The sequence below is a fragment of the Ammospiza nelsoni genome, chromosome 8, assembly GCF_027579445.1.
Source record: "Ammospiza nelsoni isolate bAmmNel1 chromosome 8, bAmmNel1.pri, whole genome shotgun sequence".
Lineage (NCBI taxonomy): Eukaryota > Metazoa > Chordata > Aves > Passeriformes > Passerellidae > Ammospiza > Ammospiza nelsoni.
The window spans coordinates 5,152,616-5,176,728 of NC_080640.1; the positions used below are offsets into that span (position 1 = coordinate 5,152,616).

The following is a 24,113-nucleotide window of genomic DNA, read 5'->3' on the forward strand; positions in this document are numbered from 1 at the left end:
CAAAGAATGGTGGGAAGTTGAATAAGATAAAAATGATCCATCAGTGCTGTCACACAAGTGTAGAAGTCAGGAAGTGTATCCAGTACAAGGTGTGATGACAGGCAGCAAATGCTACCCAGTGACTGAGCAGTAAAACAAGCACCAAAATCAGCTCCATCATTAAACATTCACAGCTCCCTGTGCTTCGTGTGCACTGAGTGTTGCAGGACTCTTGTAAATGTGATTTGGTAATTAAAACATTAGCACAGAAGGACAGCTCAATCACAGCAGCCTTACAGCTGGCACAGCCTCATTTCTGTGTGCTTGCCTTTACATTCATCTTTAGAACTTAATATTGCAGAAAACTCCTTTGGTAGCAAAAATGGCTGTGATAAATTACATGTTTCATCAAACAAACCCACACCACAGCTCCCCACATCACAGTTTATTGCAGATGTCTTAGAATCTACTGGTTTTAAGGAAATTACTTAGGGAAGTTTTATGAGTAAAGGTAGGATTGACTCAAAAGGCAACAACAAGAAGAGTTATTTGGAACACCAGTAATAATAAATACAAAAAAATGTAGTTTAGTTAACTAGTTAAATATTTCAACTCCCTTCTTAGACATATGGCTAAAAAGGCAAAGAGCACTAATATTGCTATTTTAAAGGTCAGTTTGAAGAGCAATGAATCAATCTACAGACACCTGAAACAAAAATCAGGAAATACATTTTACCCATCAACAAATGTTTCTAAATCATGTAATGAGTATCAGTGATGCAGGTACTGATACCTAATTGATGTGCCAATGCTTTTTAAGTCAATTTGCTAGATATCTGTACAAAAAGCTCTTATTTTCTTCATTTATATTTAAATTAAGATATTAAAAAGTATGTGCTATTTGGGATATTAAACTTGTATTCAAAAACCCATGCATATTATTGGATTTTTCTGGGTTTGTATTGAAGGCACTTGAGACAATAGTTCATGCTGGGACTCAGGTGTTTATTATTTCTTATTACTAAAATAGTCTCACTACTGTGAGTTCAGCAGCTTTTCATTAGAAGGCACAAAATGGCCAACAATCTCTTGTTCCAACGTCTTTTCAGACTAAACTGTCCAATTAAGGACTGACACCTGGATTATTTTCCCTTTTTAACCCAATAACTGAACCCACAGAGCCCACAGTGAGGACTTTTCTGCCCAATTACAAAACCAAGAAGAAGAAGGAAGAGGAAGCATGAAGAAGAAACTCAGGACAAAACCCTGTGCCCTCCATCTTGCTTCCATCCACAACATACTAAAAATCCCAAAACCTCAATTCCTCACCAAGTGATACACCTACATTACTCTCTATAATTTATTGCACACTTTTGTGGATTGAAGGAATTGAATCCTAGAAGTCTAGGAAACTTTCTCCGTGAATGAGGGTCAAAGTCAGTGCTCCCCTGGGGGTCAGGACACCCCAGAGCAGACAGAGAAATATTTCTGGTGCTCTGGGTTTCCACACATACGACCTAAGCATTAAAAAATGACCTGTAGCCATGAAAAGCAGTAGAAAGGCACCAATAACTCCACGTGTGACAAGCCCCTGTTCAACAAAGAAACAAAAGTGGACAGCAAGGAAGACAAGACCTACCTATCAAATCCTGCTCATCCATCCTGAAACACGAGGGCTTCATGGACAAGTCCAGCACTCGGATGCATCCATCATCAGATGCCAGCACCACTTTGTCTGACGTGCACCAGTCCACGTCCAGGAGCCGGAAATTCACGTTTCTGCCACTCCTTAAACTGCTCACCATTTGTACCTGCAAAAGTTCAGGTGCTTTTTATTTTTAGCATCTTCTCCATCACCCATTGTGAGGCTGTATCACACACCCAGGAGGCACAGCACAAAATTCACCATCAAAAGTGAAGTTAGCCATAAATCATTTCAATAATGGTCTTTTCTGGAGAGCAGGGAATTTAGAAACCTTGGAGTAGGTCACATGGTTGCCCTGGAACAATACTATTTCCTAATTTAGGGCTGGGAAAAAATCCTTTTGAGCATAGTGTATGTCACAGACACCTTTTATGAAAAATCCTTTTGCTAGGATTTTCCTCCTGAGAAGCTCAGAGGCCTCAGGAACAAAATGTAACCAATGATTATCTGCTGCTGTGGAATGCAACAGGTGCATCTGGGATTGGTCTCATGTGGTTGTTTCTAATTAATGGCCAATCACAGCCCAGCTGTCTTGGACTCTCTGGTCAGTCACAAGATTCTTTTATCATTCCATTTTTTTCCTATTCCTTTCAAGCCTTCTGATGAAACCCTTTCTTCTATTCTTTTAGTATAGTTTTAATCTATAATCTTCTTTTAATATAATATATATAATAAAATAGTAAATCAGCCTTCTGAAACATGGAGTCAGGATTCCCATCTCTTCCCTGGTCCTGGGACCCCTGTGAACACCACCACAAGTGTACAGCTGCCTTTCTGTTATCTTTTCTAACAGGACAGGATTAGATGTATAATAAAACTGAGACTATAAAATATGACTACAGATATTCTGAAAGACTTTTGACTGAAAATGAGAATTTAATTTTAAATGCTTTCATGTAGGAAACTCCTTTATCCTAGAAAAAAAGAGGGAACAGTTACAGTATCTTGTGGCATCAAAACCATTCAAATGTGCTTCAAGGTGAGACTCATTGGGTAATATCCTACTCAACTTATGTAATTCCCAGTAGTTGTTCAAATCTGCTGCTCATTCTTATCATCAGTGGAGTTTCATATTGCACTAACTAAGGGTCTGAGTTTGGAGTTGGTGCTCATTACAAAGGAAACAGGAAAAAAACTAAAATTTCTCTTTCATACCCTGATACCCTGAACTTATCCAGGGGCTAAGGTAAAACAGTTCAATTATATTTCCTTCCCCATGGTACTATAATCCCCTGAGAGACCTAAAGCAAACCCCAGAGGGTTTGTGAACATAACTAGAGAGTTTCTGAGTAAGAAGAGAAACTAGAGAGTGTTAATGAACAGGTGTCTGGCTTTCTGGTATTCCCTAACAAATTAAATCTATTGACCATACACAGAAAACCTGCAGTGAAAGCAATCTCCTGTCCACAGATTAAAGTCTCAGACTGGGGACTCCCCCTTACATTTTCAAGGTATTGAAAAATACTTAGATTTTCAAGGTCTGCCTCAAAACCATCACAAAAGGATGACAAAGAGGATCTCAGACATTGTCAGCTTTAGGAATGGAAGACACTTCTCATTGATGGCAGCTCTAAGATAATTTATAGGGAGTAAAATCTTCTGAAGAAGCCATATGACTTTATCATGCAACTGCCAGTAGAAATCCTGACTCAGTAAAACTTAATCCCTCACTCATCTGATTTTCAGTGATGAGTTGGGCTATGAAGAGAAGTGTCCATCAAACCCACAGCCACTTACCTCTTTTGAATCCCAAATTTCTACCCCATCATTGTACATTGCAAGGAGTTTTTGGTTTCCTTTCCCTGGGGCAAACCGAATTTTTTTCACCCAGCTCCGGTGAGTAGGAATCCCCCTAAGCAAAGACAAGATTAGGATCCATCATTGTACACCCAATTTTGTAGGAAATGGAATCCTTTCCAGGAACTTTGCAGATCCTGGTATTGCACAGACTGAGGAGAACAATCCCTCTATATAGATGCACACACAAATGGATGTCCAGATTATGAATTTATTAAACTAAAATGATGAAATGCTTGGAATAAACACTACAATACTTAATATTTTCCCAGAAGCCATTGCAGATTTAATGTTAAAAAAAGATATCTAGCTGGTTTTAAAACCTTGATTAAATGTTAATTCTTCTGAAAACACAAGAGATTAAATGTAGGGAACTGTGACACAGTAGACATTTTCTGAATTTTTATTTCAAAATATTTGCATTTTTCCCTACAGCAAAGAACAAAAATGAGGAAGGATGAAAACATTCCACATTCTAATACTCATCAATCTCATGTTTGACAGACTTAATTTGCATTCATACCTGGATACTCTAGCTTTCAAATCCCAGAAGTTTAAGTTTCCATCCACATCTCCAAGAACCAGGATATCTCCTTTCCAGGCAATACAAGTAATGCTACCCATACTTCCCTGAAAATATTTAAGAAGCAGAAAAATAACTTGTGATTAACAGACTCAAACATATGAATAAATATTTCAACATTAGTATTCAATTAAAAAAATTATACAACATGATAGACAAAACTACTCAGTTAAAACAGGAAAAATTATTCATAAGACTGTGAAAACAAAACTGCTGTCAGTTTTTATGTTGGAATTAATTTCAGATTTCAAAGTACTACATTACTGACTTGCTGCTACAAAGCTTATCCTTGATTTTTTTCTAGCAATCAAAGCTAAGCAAAAAATTCAAGCATCAGTGATAGAAAACTCACATCTGGAGGAATTCTTGCACTGTCTTTGACTGAGTTTCCCTCCACTGTGAGATGATAAACCTGCCCATCAGCACCTGTAAACACAAAGTGCTCCCTGGCAGAGATGTTCTGGCTCAGCTCTGATTTACTTTCAGCTTCCTGCAACAAACTTTAAAAAGAACATAATGAGACATAATTATTTCTTTCTTGAAATCAGAATTGCAAGACAAATTCTACCTAATGCATAGAAACAATATACACACAAAAAAAGTAAATACCCTTTTAAAGAATTTATATAACAGTTAACTATTTATTACTTCCACTCTTGTGGAAAGGACAAGTAAGAGTTTTACTTGAAGAACCAGGTCACCAATGGACTGCCACAGACACACCTGAGAGTACCAGGTACAGCAAAGTCCCACATGCAAAAACTAAAGGGAGGTCCATAAAGTTCTTTTGCTTGCTGTGTACTCAACAATCAGTTCCAAACTATTCTTTTCATTAGAAGAATGGCACGTGGTGGGAAACCAACAATTGCTGTAGCCCAGGAGTCCCTCAGGAGGGGGATACCTGATCACAGAGGATTCCACACTGCTGACTTCAGTGTCTGGTGCCACTGTCTGCCGGGCCATGGCCTCCCTGGCTGCCAGCTGCTTCTTCCTCAGGCTCTTTAAGTTATGGGAAGGTGACCACTCCTGTGGAAAATAACCCAGGAAAAATGCAAAAGACCAAGGTTTATTCCCTGAATGTACTGGGCTTTATAATGATTTCCAAAGAGATTGCTCTCTGCAGTACCTCCCTCCATCACCCAAGGGGCAGAGCAGATTTCTTCACCAGAACTTCCTTTTTTCCTGCCTCCATTTGGTGAAGATGAAATATTAAAGCACTTCTCTGTATATGCTACAGCTACAGTAACACTTGCTGCAAAATTGTTCAAAGATTTTACACTATTTCAATGTATTACATTTATTAAAATGTAACAGAATTTAGTCCTTACCAGAGCAGTGGCTGAAGGGAAGTTTTTAGACATTTCTCTGAGCAGAGTGCAAGTTCTGACATCCCAGATCTCCAGTGGTTTGTCTTTAAATACCACAGCTAGGTACTGCCTGAAACAAATGAGAATTTACTCCAGCAAGAGTCATTTGAGCATTTTCCTTCACTTGTGTTGTGTTCCTTCACTCTGGAGACCCTGAAAAACTAAAAGCTAGCAGAGCAAATCAAATCCCCCTCTGAAGCTTGTGATTCCCTTGAGTTACTGAGGAGCAAAAGAATGTCTGAAACACAGTTCTCCTCAAAGCTAACAGAATTATAAATTTCTGCCAGGTGCTTCTGCACAATTACTGTGGAGGAGACAAGGGGAATAATTCAGAGAGAGCAGCAGCACATCTGAGCTCACCATGTTCAGCCTGAGTTGATGGCACAAAATACCAGAAAAACACACAAAACTGCAGGCTGGACAGAGATTTTTCCCTCCTGCAGATGCATGCCAGTTCCCAATCCCAGGATAAATGAGCACAAAATCATCCCACACTAAACCACTTTTCAGCCATATCTTCAGACTGCTCATCTGTGGAGCTGGGTGAGTGTAAACACCTTTAATCCACCACTTTTCACATTTAACTTGAAAACACAGAGGCCAGGCAGCAATTTGTCCTCTCAGGCACTGCATTCATCTCCCTGCAAGTGAACCTCCTTTCCTGTCTCACTCAACACTCTCCAGCCTCTTCATCTAAGCCCAAGGCTGCTCTTAATTTTTAATGCATTATTAAGAACATTATATTGGCTGAACTCTTCCAGATTCTCTGGAACTCCTACACACAAAAATACTCCTGTGCAAGATAGAGTATTATTATTTTTTTTCCTCCACTGTAAAGAAGAAGCTTTTAAGATTTAGAGACCATGCTCTATTAAAATCAATACTATTTTAATTTCATTTATAAAAGAAAGTGAAGTAATTTTCTAGAGTACTACAATTATTATTTTTGATACAATGAAGATCAGGACCTCCTGTCACAGGCCTGAGCTCAAAATTATGAAGACTTGAAAGGAAACAATTTGGTCATTTATTAGCTGACTTTTCCAACAACTGTATCTCACATCTGGTCCTCCAGCAGACAATTATTGCAAAGGTGTGAAATATTTACAAAAGCTAAATAGATATGAATAATTTTTAATGCCAAACTTCCTTGTTTTAAGTAAGGCTTAAGTTATAGAAAAGCGAATTAACTCATAACAGAATCATAGTTGAAAAACACTTATTCTCCTTAATATTATCAAAAAGCCTGTTCAGTAAACACAATACCTGTAAGAAATAAAATATTAATTACTGATTTTGCAACGTGATTGGATCCTGAAGTGACAAAGTCAACCACAGAAACAATCACAGCTTTTTCACTTGGAATTAATATTCTGAATAATTTTCCTCTTGATGCTGTTGAATATTTTCCTATACACTCTGGAGTGCTTTTATTCTTGGAATGTCTATGATCTTCTGAGGATTTTCATGCAGCACAGTGAAATTTATAAACCTCCCAAGGCTGAGGCACTTACTTCAAATGAGACACCTTGATCATTTCGATGGCTGGCTCATCATTGCCTCGCTCCCCCCGGAACGCAACGCTCCTGCCTGCAGCACAGAGCAGGGGAGAAAGCAACAGCCAATAAACTGAACAGAAACTGGGAAATTTCAATAGAAACTGCTCTGGTTCTAAACAGAACCAGCTTACTAACCAAGCCACAACATCTCCAAATCACCTGTCATCTCTAAAGTTACTCTTGTCATTGTCAGAGTTTTACTGCGTTTCATATTACTGAAGAGTTCATCATTAAAATCTCCAAGTTTACATTAAATGTATTGTAAACTCTATTGTAAAATCTTTACATTAAATTTATTGTAAACTTTGCTCCTAAATCTTTACAATAAATTTATTGTAAACTCTCCTCCCAAATTTTTACAATAAATTTATTGTAAACTCTCCTCCCAAATCTTGACATTAAAATTACTGTAAAATCTACTCCCAAATCTTTACATTAAATATACTGCAAATTCTGCTATCAAATCTTTACATTAAATATATAGTAACCTCTGCTCCCAAATCTTTACATTAAATTTTTTGTAAACTCTGCTGTCAAATCTTTACAATAAATTTATTGTAAACTCTCCTCCCAAATCTTTACATTAAAATTACTATAAACTCTACTCCCAAATCTTTACATTAAATATACTGCAAATTCTGCTATCAAATCTTTACATTAAATATATAGTAACCTCTGCTCCCAAATCTTTACATTAAATTTTTTGTAAACTCTGCTGTCAAATCTTTACAATAAATTTATTGTAAACTCTCCTCCCAAATCTTTACATTAAAATTACTATAAACTCTACTCCCAAATCTTTACATTAAATATACTGCAAATTCTGCTATCAAATCTTTACATTAAATATATAGTAACCTCTGCTCCCAAATCTTTACATTAAATTTTTTGTAAACTCTGCTGTCAAATCTTTACAATAAATTTATTGTAAACTCTCCTCCCAAATCTTGACATTAAAATTACTGTAAACTCTACTCCCAAATCTTTACATTAAATATACTGCAAATTCTGCTATCAAATCTTTACATTAAATATATAGTAACCTCTGCTCCCAAATCTTTACATTAAATTTTTTGTAAACTCTGCTGTCAAATCTTTACAATAAATTTATTGTAAACTCTCCTCCCAAATCTTTACATTAAAATTACTGTAAAATCTACTCCCAAATCTTTACATTAAATATACTGCAAATTCTGCTATCAAATCTTTACATTAAATATATAGTAACCTCTGCTCCCAAATCTTTACATTAAATTTTTTGTAAACTCTGCTGTCAAATCTTTACAATAAATTTATTGTAAACTCTCCTCCCAAATCTTTACATTAAAATTACTATAAACTCTACTCCCAAATCTTTACATTAAATATACTGCAAATTCTGCTATCAAATCTTTACATTAAATATATAGTAACCTCTGCTCCCAAATCTTTACATTAAATTTTTTGTAAACTCTGCTGTCAAATCTTTACAATAAATTTATTGTAAACTCTCCTCCCAAATCTTGACATTAAAATTACTGTAAACTCTACTCCCAAATCTTTACATTAAATATATTGTAAACTCTGCTCCTAAATCTTTACAATAAATTTATTGTAAACTCTCCTCCCAAATCTTTACATTAAATTTACTGTAAACTCTACTCCCAAATCTTTATATTAAATACACTGTAAATTCTGCTATCAAATCTTTACATTAAATATATAGTAACCTCTGCTCCTAAATCTTTACATTAAATACATTGTAAACTCTGCTGTCAAATCTTTACAATAAATTTATTGCAAACTCTCTTCCCAAATCTTTACATTAAATTTACTGTAAACTCTACTCCCAAATCTTTACATTAAATATACTGTAAATTCTGCTATCAAATCTTTACATTAAATATTTTGTAAACTCTGCTCCCAAATCTTTACATTAAATATATTGTAAACTCTGCTGTCAAATCTTTACATTAAATTTATTGTAAACTCTCTTCCCAAATCTTTACATTAAAATTACTGTAAACTCTACTCCCAAATCTTTACATTAAATATACTATAAACTCTGCTCCCAAATCTTTAAATTAAATTTATTGTAAACTCTGCTGTCAAATCTTTACATTAAATATTTTGTAAACACTGCTCCCAAATCTTTACATTAAATTTATTGTAAACTCTGCTCCCAAATCTTTACATTAAATATATTGTAAACTCTGCTGTCAAGTCTAACTCCTGACTCACTTCCAGAGCACAGCAACTCAAAAGGATGCATCAGAATTACATAAATATAGAGAGTTCCAAGAGTTATTATTTTCCACTCAAAGTCAATGAGAGATTCTCTCCATTCCCCGAAGAGGAAATTCATTAATAGATTTCAATTTTGATAAGAGCAATTAACTGTGCCATGAACTGTGAGAGAATTTCATGGTGAGCTACACTCTACACTTATCACAACCATTCTCTCTTCCTTTCCAGCTAAAATAGTAAATCTTAAGAATCTATAATTTCAGCCCCAAGAAAATTTTCATCCACTTGCAGGAAATGTTGCAGAATTATAGGTGTTAGAGATATATTTATCAAAATAATGACCTACAAGCAGCATCTTCTATGCAAGTTTCATTCTCCTTAGCTTCAAGGAAAATTCAAGCTATAAACTTTAGCTCCTCTTGTAGCTCACAGCTAAATCACTTAAGCCAGCTGCATGAATAAATCTAGTTATAAGAACATGAGTTAGAGCTCTCCTGTCAGAGGGTACTGGAATTCTTTCTTCTCTGTTTTCAACATCTTAGCAATTTTCTTTCATATTTTTGTTCAGAAATGTACATGGGAGTTTTGTCAAAGTAAGTCTGAATCAGCAGAGGTTTCCTGGGCCTAAATGAGGAAGTTGGGCTCCTAAGTGAGGGAAGAAGCAAAAATCAAAAAGTTAAATTGAAGTGCCTTTCCTGAAAGACTTAAAAGAGGAAATGTACTATTTTTAAGCAAACAAAATGCTAAAGTCTCATGTATTAATATTTATTCAAAACTTGGTTGCCTGCAGAAATTCTGAACCTTTGAGGACTTCTGCCTATAAATGTTCCATACTGATTTACAAGCTGAGTGAAAAATCAGATTCCCATTTTAAATTAGATTAATTTCCCAGTGCAGGTATCTTTTCTGCTTTGATTTTAAACAGATGAACAAAAGACATTATATAAAAAAACTTTACAATAATATCATGCTACAAGAACAACCTCTCTGTGCAGCACCCTGGAAATACAACAACCGAGGTTTTTCCATAAGTTTAAAAAAGAAAACAATTAAAAAGTCACTTGTACAAACCAATTCAGAATTAGCCATGTGCTACAAGATTCAGGCTCTTCAATTAGAATTTAAGTGGCTCCAGGTTTTCATATTCAAAAATAATGTAAAATTATTGAAGTGCTTCCTGTTCTGGGCTGTGTAATCTCCCCAGTTATATCTCTTCTTGTGCAAATACTGAGTTCATTACAAATGTATTTATCAGCCACTATGAGGCCAAAATAGTTGTAAACTCTTAATTTTGCTATCAACAGTGTCTTTTAACAGTTATTTACTTTTTAACCTTTCCAATTCTTCATAAAAGTATCAGTTTGTTTATTGTTTTAAATCTCTTTTACACTTATTCACACTCAAATCCTGACCATGTGCAACACAGCAAATGGTTTGACACTATTTCAGGGGCACACGAAACAGTGGGTGGAGACTTTGACAAAACACATTTGGAAATATGGAAATTTGAGCAGTTTGTGAACAAAATCCACCACTAATACCCCATGTGGCTTCTCCTAAACCCCCTGCTGACACTTCTAGTTGTTTTGATAAGTCCAAGATGTTTTTGCAAAGGTGCTGGTTTAAGTCTGTCTGCAGAGCACCAGACAAACCACAACTTGTGGCTTCACAACGAAGAGCAGGAACAGTTAAAGCTCCTTTATTATTTTATTTTGTCAGGACAACAGAAAGAATAATAAAAAAAATAGTAGTCAGAACTTGTCACTCCCCAGCAAATCTGTCAGCTCCTGGAGCAGATTTCCCAGGGAACACAAACCTGTTGGAAGGTCCACCAGCTGCAGCTCATTCCTGACCAGTCCCAGATTGTTGGGTGTTGATGTGGCAAAGGAAATGAAGCCAGTCAAGCTGATCCACTCAATTCCCCTGTGATCAGGAGGAAATACATGGAGCATATCAACTAAAATATTTGAATTGTTAGAAACCTGAACTGAAGTATTTTTTTTTTCACATATATTCTTAAAAACCCAGCACAGATGTAATTTTATACATTTTCTGGAAACATCATATTTAAGCATAAAAGGAAGCTACACATTAACAACTATGGTGTGAATATAAGTTACTGAATTAAATTTAAGAGCAGCTTTCTTTTCAGACTGCATTAACTCTACTTTGGTTAAATAAAAAATTCAGGTATAAACACTGTTAACTTCTGCAAAAAGCCCTCACAGATACTCAGCACTAGAGTGGATTAAAAGCCCTGCTGTGATCAAATCAAGAGTTACTATCAAACAACTCCAAATTCCCAGCACACAGGAAAATACTCAAGTGGGTGGCAGTGTGGGTTGCCTTATTTCTTTCAGTCCAGAGAGAGGAGAAATAAAGATGATATAAAAAGAGAGGCCCTGAAGAGATTTCATAAAAAACCAAAAACCTGGCTTTGGTTTTGGTTTTTTTTCTTTTAGATCACACCAAAGCAGCTCCCAAGCAAATCACGTTGCAGTGCTGAAAGGATGTAAAGTGCTTTAATAAATAAATTTAAACTCAACAGAACATATTGGCAGCACAGATGGACTCTCAGCCAATTCCTGAAACACACCACAGGCAAAAGAGACAGAAAGTGGCACTGGGTGGGACTGTCCCTAAATAAGACCCTTCTCCAGCCCTTTTCCAACACACACTTGGTGCCTGCAAAAATTGCTTTATCTGTGAAATAAATCAGGGAACTCTTCTAAAGAAAATTGAACTTAAATACACACCTGTGCCCAACTTCATTTTAACACAGATAAAAGGATTTAAGGTTTCCTCAAAGCCTTCAAACACAGATTATTTAAGAACTGTTCCCAGGCCAAGTATTCTGGTTCCTCAACTGCCTGCTTTGGAAGAATGTGTGTGCAGCATGAGAAAAATAAATAACAATATTTAAGATTTACTGTCAGTAAATCCAACTCACACTGCATTAAGTAGAAGTTTCCTAAATACAATGTTCATGGGTGAAATCAAAAAGCACTCCCAAAATATTCTGCACTTACAATTTACAGCCATTTTTATATTATTTTAGTTCAAGCTTTAAAAACATGGGAAGCTTTATTCCTAAATCCTCAAGAAAAGGTAAAAATTTAGGACCCAGTCTTTTTCCCAGCAGGACCTATGAAAGTTCAACCATTAATTTCAATCAAAATGAGAAGTATTCAATTATTAATTGAAACATTTCAGGCATGATTGAATAGAAATCTGGAAGTGCAGTAATGGGTGACACTGTAAGTCTCCAAAGGGTCATAAATCCAGGGAGCTTTCTGAAATGGAAGAAATGTGAATTCTGACACTTTTCCACTTATCTCAGCTATGATTTTTGGAAAAAGTCCACTCCTAATGCATTGTTATTGCTGGTAGTTATTCTCCATTCTCCTGCAAAGACCTGAAGCATTTTGCACACTTCTTTCATCAGCTCAGATTGAACAGGGCAAGTCCTTTTCTCTGCTGCTGCCTGGCCATCTGTCAATAGCAATAAAAATCCACAGAAACCCAAGACACTCGAAATCAAGAGGAAACCTTAGCTCAGCTAACTGCTTGCACCTAAAACAACATAATTTTGTCACTGTCATACATAGAAATTGAAAATCTGAAGACAGTGGTACAAATTTTAATGATGGAAACAAGTAAAGGCTTCCCTATTGAAACAGCAAACATTTCCTAATAAAATCATATTTGCCTACCAGAATTAAGGGTTACATTCAGCTGTCAACCACTTCTCAGAATGAATCCACTCTTTTAAAATGCAATATTTAGAGTTTCTATACATTCAACTTGTCTCAGTTACTTCAGGAGTGAGACTCAAGTTGTTTTGATTAATGTTTCCAATGCAAACAAATCACAAAGTGCACTGGAGTGGATAAAAACACAAATTACATTTCTAGTTGGGAATAGATTGTTGTGACTTTATGACATGGCAGCTGCTAGTTAAATTTAGGGATTCTAAGAAAAAGAGAAAGGCAAAATGGGAAATTAAACCATATGTGCTCCCAAAGTGGTGGTAGATATTTTTCATTCTAATTTCTCTATTCAAGGAAAGTTTTTTTAAAGAGGTGATGAATGTTTGCAAAGCAGTTTCCCAAAGAGCAGGCAGCTGAAATTCAAATGCTAAACCAGCTTCAATTGAACAGCTAAAATTTGGATGTAATGTAGCAATTTCCAAGTTGTGCCTGCAGGCCATAGACATTCTTGTTACAGTCATTGAGATTTTAATTTTAAAAATAAAAGCTGTTGCAGCCTTGAACTTGCTGAGCTTCAGTGACAAAGAATGAGCAGCTCTGCTCCAGTCTCAGCTATTTCAGTACCAAATAAGCAAAAGCAGCACTGAGAGTGCAAATGTGCCACTGAACTGAAAGCTGCACTGCAGGATTTTTATTTGCATGTCTCAAAAATAATCTTCTCTGCACTGAAGGTGTTTTATTATCTCCTGTATTCCCTACTGTCCCCAGGTATCAAACTTGGTTATTTCTTCATTTCCCCCCTCACTTACACTCCTGGCAGTGGCCTGGTTGATTTTCCCTCTTTGTGTGCTTTAAGCATTTCTGCTGCTTCTTACCTCCATCTCCTTATAAAAATAAAATTAAACTCAACAGAAAAGTATTTACTTCCATAATTCTAAACAAATAGAGAAAGCTAAGTAATAATCATAAATAAAATTAAAATTCAAGGTTACCCACAAGTATGAAATATCTTAAAAGTAAGGACAGCAAGGAAATTCTTCCCCCTTCTAGTCACAAGACAAAGTTTAAATAAAAACAAACAAAAAAACGACCAAACAAAAAAATCAGCAAAAATAGTTACAAAATAAATCAGTATGTGACTACACATGTAGAACACTTTAATCTCAAAAAGAAAAAAAAAATCATAATAACAAACACCCAAACAACTCAGAGGCCATTAATTCAGAACACTTGTTTTGTAAAGGGAAATTGCCTTATTTTTATTACATTCTCTTCCTAAATAAAGAGCACTGAGGACTCTGCTGGCCTTGAGTTACAATTTCAGGCTATTCTCAATTACCTGCTAAAATAATGATGGTCCCTGAAGGTGTTCTTTCAGATAAAATGGAAACAGAGGCATTATTCAATCCATCCACATTTTAGAGGTAAAGTAACAATTCCCAGTGAAAGAAGAACTTTTGCACTCCATGAAAATTAATTTAAAAAAAAGAATCTCCATGCCTTCATCTAAATTGCTTGAAGCATTCCCTTGAACTTGTAAAAATTATGTAGAAAATCATTCAGATAATTGAGGAAACGAACAAATATTTAAAAGATTTACCCTGATAACAGCTTAAGGGTAAATAAAATTCACAAACATTTTATAGAATTTTAAAAAGACCGGTTGAGGGCATTTACTAGAAAGGAAATATATTATTTAAGTTTCTCAAAAGCTGCAAACCCTTTACAAAACTGAAAAACCCAAACTAACAACACTTCCAGTAATGCACAAAGCTTTTTTTTTCTAAATTGTGTTTATTTCCTCCTCCCTCTCCATTTTAATTTCTTTTTTGACATGTGAAATGCAAGGTTTTCATTTTGAGTTCTATAATCACTGTCATAAAAAAGGACTCTCCTCTTGTGCTGCATAACAGAAAGTAAAATTAAAATAATTTCATGTGTAGTTAACGGTATGAAACCAAGAGGTTTAAATGGTTTAGAAGAGAAAGAGCCAAGTAATCACACCACAAACATAAAGAAAATTTCTTCATTTTGGTGGTAGATTCCAAGCAGGTTTCCACAATGAACTCTCAGAGCTGCCTATTCTCAGCACCCTGCACTTTCCTTAACTTTCTGCAGAATGCACAGTAAAGTGCAGACTTTAACCAGATGAAGGCTTCACAACAGAATTCTAATACAATTTTTATTAATATTTGTACTAGAAATTAGTATTTTATTTTCATGCTTAAATCTGCCTGGAAATATTTATCCAGCAAGCAGCACCTTGAATATCTGTGCCATCAGTTATCCAAAAATTCTGCCATTGTGTGCACAGAAACACACAGCAGGAAACCTTTAAAACTTACTCTGCTCCTTCACTGGATGGATAAATACTGATTCCTACATTCAGTCTTTAAAAATTATTTTTACTTCCCTTGAGATTAAAACTCTCAACAGCAATTTCAGCCCCAAGGACATAAAGTAAATAAAGCCTGACATACCAACCAGCGTTATTTCAAAGGACTCAATCCCAATAGTTATAGAATAAATAAAGTTTCTTGTCCTAAAAAGACTTGTTTGTCCTGCAGTGCAGTGGAGAGGCTGGAAGTAGTTGATATCCATCCCAGATCAGCAGGCACAGATGCAATTCCAATATTTCTTTCAGTGTAATTTTCATTACAGCTTTGTCAGGGTGCTACAGCTCTCACACAGCAAAGGCAGGGTAGATAAATCTACCCTGATTTCATGAACAATTTTCCTGATTTCATTGACAGCAAGGCAAGACACCCACACTGCTGGGTAACATCACTCAGCTGTTTCAGCATTGTTTCCTAGAAGGATTAGAGCAGGGATTAAAATGAAACTCACTTGACTTCACAGGAATGGATGCTTAGCTCTTTGTGGAGGAGTCCACTTGTGAGGTGAAACACCAGGACAGAGCCATTGCTTGTACCTATAAAAATTGATAAAATAATATAGGCACACATATTATCCTTTTCTTCCATGCTTTAGTGAAAATACAGGATTAACAGCTATTTCTCTCTCTCTTATTTTTAGATACCTGTAACTAATAATATCTTACAATTTTACAAAAAAACTATGTGAATTTCTACCACTTAAATCCCAAATATTAAACCCTCTGCAGCCACTGATACCCCCTTGGATCAAGACATTTTCCCAAACCTTTTTGCAGAGCCTGCTGAAAATCTGATTATTTTCCTCACATTTCCACAACACACCCATCCAGCTGAAGAAGAAAGGAATGTTCTTTTTGCTTCGATTACAGGAGATGAGTAAATGCATCAAGGAAATGTTTTAACTGTTATCCCCCAATAATGCCAGGGGAGAAGCTTGTGTAGATTTTATGGAATCATTAAAGCAATTCTGCTTTCTCACCCTGAAATAATGACTTCTTCCAAATTAGAAATCAGTAATCTAGTAGCTTTGAGCTTCAATTACATCAAAAACCCTCTGAAACACTGAAACTTACAATTTTCCATTAGACACTTCATTATATTCATATCAACCCCATGAAATACAACAATGGATACCTAAAGAGCCATTCAGGTATGTTAAGAGAAAAGACCTTGCTGTAAATGCCTTTATACCTGTTTTCTAATCTTTATGTTTCAACTTTTTTAACAGTTGCAGCTCATGGGAAACCACAAGTTACATTTTAGCAGCATCACATCATGACATGATGGACTGCCTATGGTTTAGAGCTCTGAAAGAAGATGCCAGAAAAATCAGCTTTAAATAGGAAAAATTCTGAGTTAATACATCAGGTGCTCACTGGCAACTATTCTAATAGCTAGATGAGTTTAACTACATTTGTGGTAAGACAGAATAGATTCATTCAGAAAAAATAATGTGCTGCAAGTGTAATTTTAGAAATTCATATCAGAGCAAAAATTAAATCTCTGTGAAGTTCATTTGCTTGCTGTAGGAATGCAGGGCTGCAGAAGTCCCTGTTTCCTGACATTCAGGATAAAGTGGGAGCAACACATAAAATGCTGAGTGTAACAGCAGACCAATATCAGGATAAATAAAAACTTGCTACTACATTGCATTTTTCAGGTAGCATTGTTGAAACCCAGGGCAAGAAAAAAGAACCCAAGGACTCACAGGACCAAACCAATACACGGGTCAGTATTGGCAATAAATTACACAGCATCAACTGATACTTTTTTTTTTCTGTACCAACAACTATATTTGAATTTAATACAGGATCTATTACTTCAGAATTCTGCTGAAGGCACTCACCAACAGCAAGGATGGGCTCATACTGTTTGATGTTTTTGGTGGTGAGGGGCGGGCACATGCGGATGGCGAAGGGAGGCAGAGGCAGCCCTGACAGAAGTCCTGTCAGCAGGAATTTGAGGTGCACTTCCTGCAGGAATGAATTCCTCAGCTCTTCTCCAGGGCTTGCACTCTGCCCTGCTTAAAAGTGAAAGCTCTTGTTAGCATGAAGTTTTAGTTGGAGATGTTATAGAAAGTTTTCAGACTGAAATTTGTATTAAAAAAATTTACAAAGAATGTATAAGACACATTTCTTCCTCTTGAGCTTGGCATGATGAAACTTTTCTGAAGACTGGTTGCTCTTTAGAGTTCACAAAGAGGGGATGTGTCAGATAAATTGGCTTCTAAGATTAATAACAGAAAATCAAAATTCCAAATTGTCCAAATTCCATTTCAAAATACTTTTTATCTTCAAAGAAAATGAACTTTGGAACATTGATCCTCAACATAAAATCCTCAAGAGGATTCATTTGATGATTTCTTTAGCAAACAGGAATTCTTCCTTTTCAGAACTACTATTAGAGAATAATTCTAAAAAATACCTTAAGTTTTTAAGTAAGGCAAGATGTGCAATGATTCAAAACCATGAGAAATTAGTAGCAGTGGGATCAATGAAATAAATTCTTACCAATCATGTTGTCTAATGAGAGGTCTGGAAGTTTATTTTGGAACGCTCCCACAGGGATTCCACAGAAGGAGACTGGGGAATACAGAGGTGAAGCACTGGAACTGCTGCAAGAGAAATGGGAACAGGTTCCTCCTGCAGGCACCATCTCCATCCCCAAGGGACTCAAAGTGCCCCTTTATTTTGGGCAGCCTTGGCAGCTGTGTCCTGCTGGGCTGGAGCAGGTCTGTGTCACCAGCTAAGAGCACAGACTTAACTGCCTCTTATAATATTATATTTTTCCAGACAAAGATCAATGTTTTAGAAATAACCCTTAAGAACAAAAGAAGTAAAAACCAATTTAGATTCTAAACAGCTTTCCTGGATATGCAGCACAAGGAATCCATCGAGCACTATTTTTGGGAGCACTCAACATAAAAACACTAAATCTCTGATGAGCAACAAGAGGATCTATGTTGAAAACCTGGTACTACTGACGTTTAAAAGAACATTTCTTTTATGGCAGTAAGTTATTTATTTTATTCCATAGTACTTTGAAGGGTTATTGCAGCAGACCAACCTTAATACATTGACTGTTCCAAGCACTGTATCACTTCCCACAGTATTTTGAGAGACTGCTCCAAATCTAAAATTCTAAAGGCTCTGTGTATAAAACCATTTTTTATACCACCATATTTCAGTCACCTACTGTGCAGCTTCATATTGCTCAGTGTCAACTTCACACAAATCCAGTAGAAAGCCATTCCTCTACTAAAAGTGTAATTCTTACAGACTCATTTTGGTCCTTACATGTGAAAGTGAGGGATTCATTCCTAAGAGAAGTTATATGGTCTGAAAAAGCCAAATGAGAGGAAAATGCTTCCCCAAAATAAAACAAATAGTCATTCTAACTTTTTTTTTAGTCCAGACACTAAGGGTGGAACTGCCTTAAAAAAAAACAAAAAAAGAGTAACTACAGTTCCTGCACTTCCTCAAAGAAAGGGAACTGATCTATCTGGAAGACATAATTTGTTCCTCTTCCTTAACTCACACACATGTACAGCACATGAAGCACTTCCAGGCACAGAATGACCACTCTAAAATACAATGAAACACTGAACCACTTGGAAAAAAAAAAGGAGCTTCGGTAAGAAAAGTAAATGCCATTACCTGTTGCGCACATTTCTGCCCGAAATGCAGGATTTTAACTCCCAGATCATCACCCTGCCATCACTGACTATGAGAGCTGCAGCGTTCTCATTCACTGGGCAGCACACCATGCTGAAGGGTCGCACTGTTTTGGTCACCCTGATGGCATCACACTGACTCCTTAAATCATACACCAGCTCCTGAGCTGGCTCTGCATCTGCAACACCAACCAGGGAGCACAGAGTGAACAACACGGGATGGAGCAATCACAAAGGGAGAAATGTGAACCATGACTGAGCACTCTGACTGAAATCCATGTGCAATCAAAAAGGGAGAAATGTGAACCATGACTGAGCACTCTGACTCAAATCCATGTGCAATCAAAAAGGGAGAAATGTGAACCATGACTGAGCACTCTGACTGAAATCCATGTGCAATCAAAAAGGGAGAAATGTGAACCACGACTGAGCACTCTCTGACTGAAATCCATGTGCAATCAAAAAAAGAGAAATGTGAACCATGACTGAGCACTCTGAAATCCATGTGCAATCAAAAAAAGAGAAATGTGAACCATGACTGAGCACTCTGACTCAAATCCATGTGCAATCAAAAAGGGAGAAATGTGAACCACGACTGAGCACTCTCTGACTGAAATCCATGTGCAATCAAAAAAAGAGAAATGTGAACCATGACTGAGCACTCTGAAATCCATGTGCAATCAAAAAAAGAGAAATGTGAACCATGACTGAGCACTCTGACTGAAATCCATGTACAATCAAAAAAAGAGAAATGTGAACCATGACTGAGCACTCTGACTGAAATCCATGTGCAATCAAAAAAAGAGAAATGTGAACCATGACTGAGCACTCTGACTGAAATCCATGTGCAATCAAAAAAAGAAAAATGTGAACCATGACTGAGCACTCTGACTGAAATCCATGTGCAATCAAAAAAAGAGAAATGTGAACCATGACTGAGCACTCTGACTGAAATCCATGTGCAATCAAAAAAAGAGAAATGTGAACCATGACTGAGCACTCTGACTGAAATCCATGTGCAATCAAAAAAAGAGAAATGTGAACCATGACTGAGCACTCTGACTGAAATCCATGTGCAATCAAAAAGGGAGAAATGTGAACCATGACTGAGCACTCTCTGACTGAAATCCATGTGCAATCAAAAAAAGAGAAATGTGAACCATGACTGAGCACTCTGACTGAAATCCATGTGCAATCAAAAAGGGAGAAATGTGAACCACGACTGAGCACTCTCTGACTGAAATCCATGTGCAATCAAAAAAAGAGAAATGTGAACCATGACTGAGCACTCTGACTGAAATCCATGTGCAATCAAAAAAAGAGAAATGTGAACCATGACTGAGCACTCTGACTGAAATCCATGTGCTTCCTGCGCAACAATCAGGAAAAACAACCAAAAACAACACTCTTGATCTTGCTGTACACAACAAAGCTCTGAAAAGTTCTCAAAAATGTAACTATATACATGTATTCATATGTATATACTTTTTATATTTATATTTACACATACCTATAATTTATATTTATAAAAATATACATAAATTTCAAATATTTGATCTATTATTCCATATTTAATATATTATTCCATATGAATCTTGAAAAATCTAAAACAATAACTGTTTCACAGCTGGGCAGAACCTGCTCTCCACAATCTAAAACTCCAGGTTTATTGGTGAAGTTGGAAACCAGTAATGTAGTTCACTAGAAATCAGCAAACTGCCCAAACCAAAATGAACAAACAGAATTCACTATGTTTTCCCTTTTTTCCAGTCTCCACCATTACATTTAAAAGACCACTCTTAGTAACATTTCATGAGACAAAGGTTTAATAATTCAGATTTTAATCTAAATTTAAGGCCAAATCTTAGGTCTAAAATCAATCTTTCCAATTGATCAAATTACTCCCAAAATCTTTTGTTTGCCTAGAAAACATTTTTTTCTTAAAAATAAGAAGAACACAATAATATTTTATTTAAAACATTATTGTACATGTGCCTATTAAGCCACTTACTAATATAAGTATTATTCAGCAATAAAAGGATATTCAGGATATTAATATATTTAATATAACCTATTTCATACTTAATATCAGGGAATTGAAAAGCTTTTTGAATTTATTTTCAGAATTTGTTGTGGGAAAATACAGCAGAAATTTAAATTTAAATTCAACATATAAGAGACAAAACATAAAAGGGCACTAGATTCACCATCCTGTATGAGGCATGATGGTCATTATTGGTGTTAAATTTTTAATTAAAATGCATCAAAGTTTATTTTTGCCACAAAACTCACCTGGCTCCTCATTTGGAGTTGCAGTGAAGCTGCAGTTGGATCTGCGAACCCTCAGTGTGATACAACCATTTTCATGGAGGCAAAATAACCCATCCCTCTGGAAACAAGGGATTACCTGGGCAAGGAGATGCCTGTTAGATTGCATTTTCAAATTCTTACCCTTTGCAAAGGACACTTTGCAAGGGAGCCCACAATTCCTGATGTTTGAGCAAATCATTAAAAATGTTACTATTAAGGCAACACTTCCATTAATTTCTTCAGCTACAGGATTTGTGACTAAAGAAGTCAATTATTGGAATAAATAACTGAAAAGAATTGAATTCTACCTCACCTGTATGAAAGGCACCCCTGTCCTTTCAATGGCAATCACACCCACTGTCTGATTCACTTCCAAGTCAAGAATCAGAATTTCCCTGGGATACAGTAAGAGCATGTAGTTTCTTTTGGAAGGCAAATATGACAACTGAAGACAGTCATTGAGTGTTACAGATTCAGCACTGTAAAATCAGACAGGAACTTTTATCAGGGTGTGTAATGAACAGATCAAATTCAAAATAAAATTAGAAGTTTCATTTTCCCTGCAACTGCATTTTTTCGTGATCTATATTTTGGGCACAAGGCAAATGCAGATTTCTATTTCTCTGTCAGAGCAGTGCAAAGCACCACTGACTTCCAAAACCACATTCTGTTGACTTTTGTCTAAATAAGATTACAGAGTAATTTTAACAATTGCACTTCATTCAAATGGAACAAGTGTAATTCCTGCACATCTCAAATGCAAAGCAATTCACTTAGGAACAGCACTGGCTGCCCTGACATTTACTGGCATTCATGGGAAATTACCCTCAGCCACTGCTTACCTCAATTTTGTATCTTGTGTATATTTCCTTACAGCCTTTAACCTCAGCACATTGACAGCATCAAGTACACAAAGCAGTAACTGAGAAGAAATATTTGCAACCTACCTTGGTTTTTCATTACTGATTAGGATTTTGACTTTATCAAGGGCCTTTTTGGCCCCTGTAGCAGCAGCCAGCTTGTTGTGAGAAGGGCTGGAATGGGGACTGGAGATGTAAACTTTCTTCCCTGAGCTGGCAGGAGCTTTGGAAGGGGAGAAGTCAGAGATGAACACTATTCCTTCACTGGTGAGCACTGGACCAAGAAAGAAAAATAGCACAGTTCAGGATGCAATTTGATTGTGGCATTCCATTTTAATGAGGAGAATGCTGCTAACTTGACTAATACTGTATCAGACACAAAACTCCTAATTCTACACAACCAGCACTTTCTAACTGAAAGAGCAGCAGATGATCCATTAAAATCAATTAATACCAAAAACCCCTTAATTTTTATATTAAAAACTAAAGTATTTCTTGCAGAAACTCAGTTATTCTCTCTCACCAACTGTTTTTCTTTAAGATTCACAATGCAAATATAAACAGAATACAAACTGACTGTATCACTATTTTTTCTTCTCATGCAGAGCATTGCTCAAATAATCATTAATTCACATTATTTATGTTGCAGCACAAAGCTCATCTGTACAGCTGAAGTGTTTATAGAAGACTGAATGATATGGCAGATAAAAAAAACCCAAATGACAAAGGCTGAAAACTGCACTGTCCCATTACAGGTCAGGAGTGATGAAAATAAATTCAAGAATAAAATGGTGACTCTCCTATTTCTCTCAGTTTCTCTCTGCTAAAATTAATAAATCTGCACTGCATCCCCGTTGATATCTGGATCACTTCTGGTACTGATCTCACACTGAGTCCTCTAAAATCCCTTCTGTTGAAAATAACATTTATTCTTGGTCTACTTATCTCACTGGCTTCTCCCTCAGCACCTATCCCTTTTTAGCCTTTTACATTTCACAGGGCTCTCTATCCTTGGCTTCCTCCAGCTCCCTCTACAACCTTCACATTTCCTTTTGTAAAGTCTCAAAGTTTTCAGATTTTTAACCTCCCCACTCATGCCTGCTTTCCCCCTCCCCACACAGCAGCACCTTCTGCACTAACAATCCACACTGGCCAAAGGCTCCCTGTTTTTGCTTTCTGACTTTTTACTGGCATTTCTGACATTATTCTCTCCCATCCATTACTTTTAATTTCAAATTTACATTCCAGTTTAACAATTTTCCTGCTCACACATATCCAGGCCCCACTGTTTTATACATATAAACTTACAAGCTAAATGTGAGGGATCAAAGGGATCAAATGAAAAAGACAGGATATTTTCAGCATAACTTTTCTTCCAAAGTTTGGTGCCTGTGTCTGCATTCCACAGTACAATATAATTTGGTGGGTGAACTGCAAGCAGCAAATCTCTGGAAGCATCTTGATTCCACAGCCACTGCATGTCTGTCAAAAGAAATAGGGAACAAAATTAATATTTGGGATGGTATCAGTTTGGATCTGGTCAGAAATATCTTCTTCACTCTAAAACCTTTTAATCAGTCTTAACTCCAAGAGTAAAATGAAACTGAGTGTAACACTCAGCCCTTTCAGAGGTAGTAAGAGCTTTCCCTGGTTTCACAGAAAATAAAATGGCCCAAAATGCTGCATAAATCCTCAAATGGAATGGTCAGAACTTCTCTGAACCTTCAGTGTATTGGTGTCAGGAGTAAACAAAACCCAATTTATAATGCACACACAAACAAAAAGTAATAAAACTAAAATAAATGATAGTCAATAAACAAATTTTCAGTGGCCCAGTATGAGATTTAAAAAGTTGCATTTTCTTTCACAGGATTTATAAAACAGAATAATTACAAAAACTAAACAACCTAATTTTATAAGAAGACTTTTACATAATAGATTTTAAAAG

At 36.2% G+C, this 24,113-nt stretch overlaps 1 protein-coding gene across 1 annotated transcript in view; it reads right to left on the reverse strand.

Moving 5' to 3' along the window:
* The window catches only part of WDR11 (WD repeat domain 11), a 39,369-nt gene that overhangs the window by 10,290 nt on the left and 4,966 nt on the right, over positions 1-24,113 (reverse strand). The window contains exons 4-19 of the mRNA XM_059477317.1: positions 23,474-23,647; positions 22,253-22,439; positions 21,619-21,784; positions 21,288-21,402; positions 18,979-19,174; positions 17,833-17,936; positions 17,169-17,342; positions 15,774-15,858; positions 11,033-11,139; positions 6,946-7,021; positions 5,393-5,501; positions 4,966-5,090; positions 4,417-4,564; positions 4,005-4,111; positions 3,422-3,536; positions 1,619-1,790 (exon numbers count right to left, since the gene is read on the reverse strand). Coding sequence (XP_059333300.1) covers positions 1,619-1,790; positions 3,422-3,536; positions 4,005-4,111; positions 4,417-4,564; positions 4,966-5,090; positions 5,393-5,501; positions 6,946-7,021; positions 11,033-11,139; positions 15,774-15,858; positions 17,169-17,342; positions 17,833-17,936; positions 18,979-19,174; positions 21,288-21,402; positions 21,619-21,784; positions 22,253-22,439; positions 23,474-23,647 — 2,160 coding nt within the window. The remainder of the gene's footprint in view (positions 1-1,618; positions 1,791-3,421; positions 3,537-4,004; positions 4,112-4,416; positions 4,565-4,965; positions 5,091-5,392; positions 5,502-6,945; positions 7,022-11,032; positions 11,140-15,773; positions 15,859-17,168; positions 17,343-17,832; positions 17,937-18,978; positions 19,175-21,287; positions 21,403-21,618; positions 21,785-22,252; positions 22,440-23,473; positions 23,648-24,113) is intronic.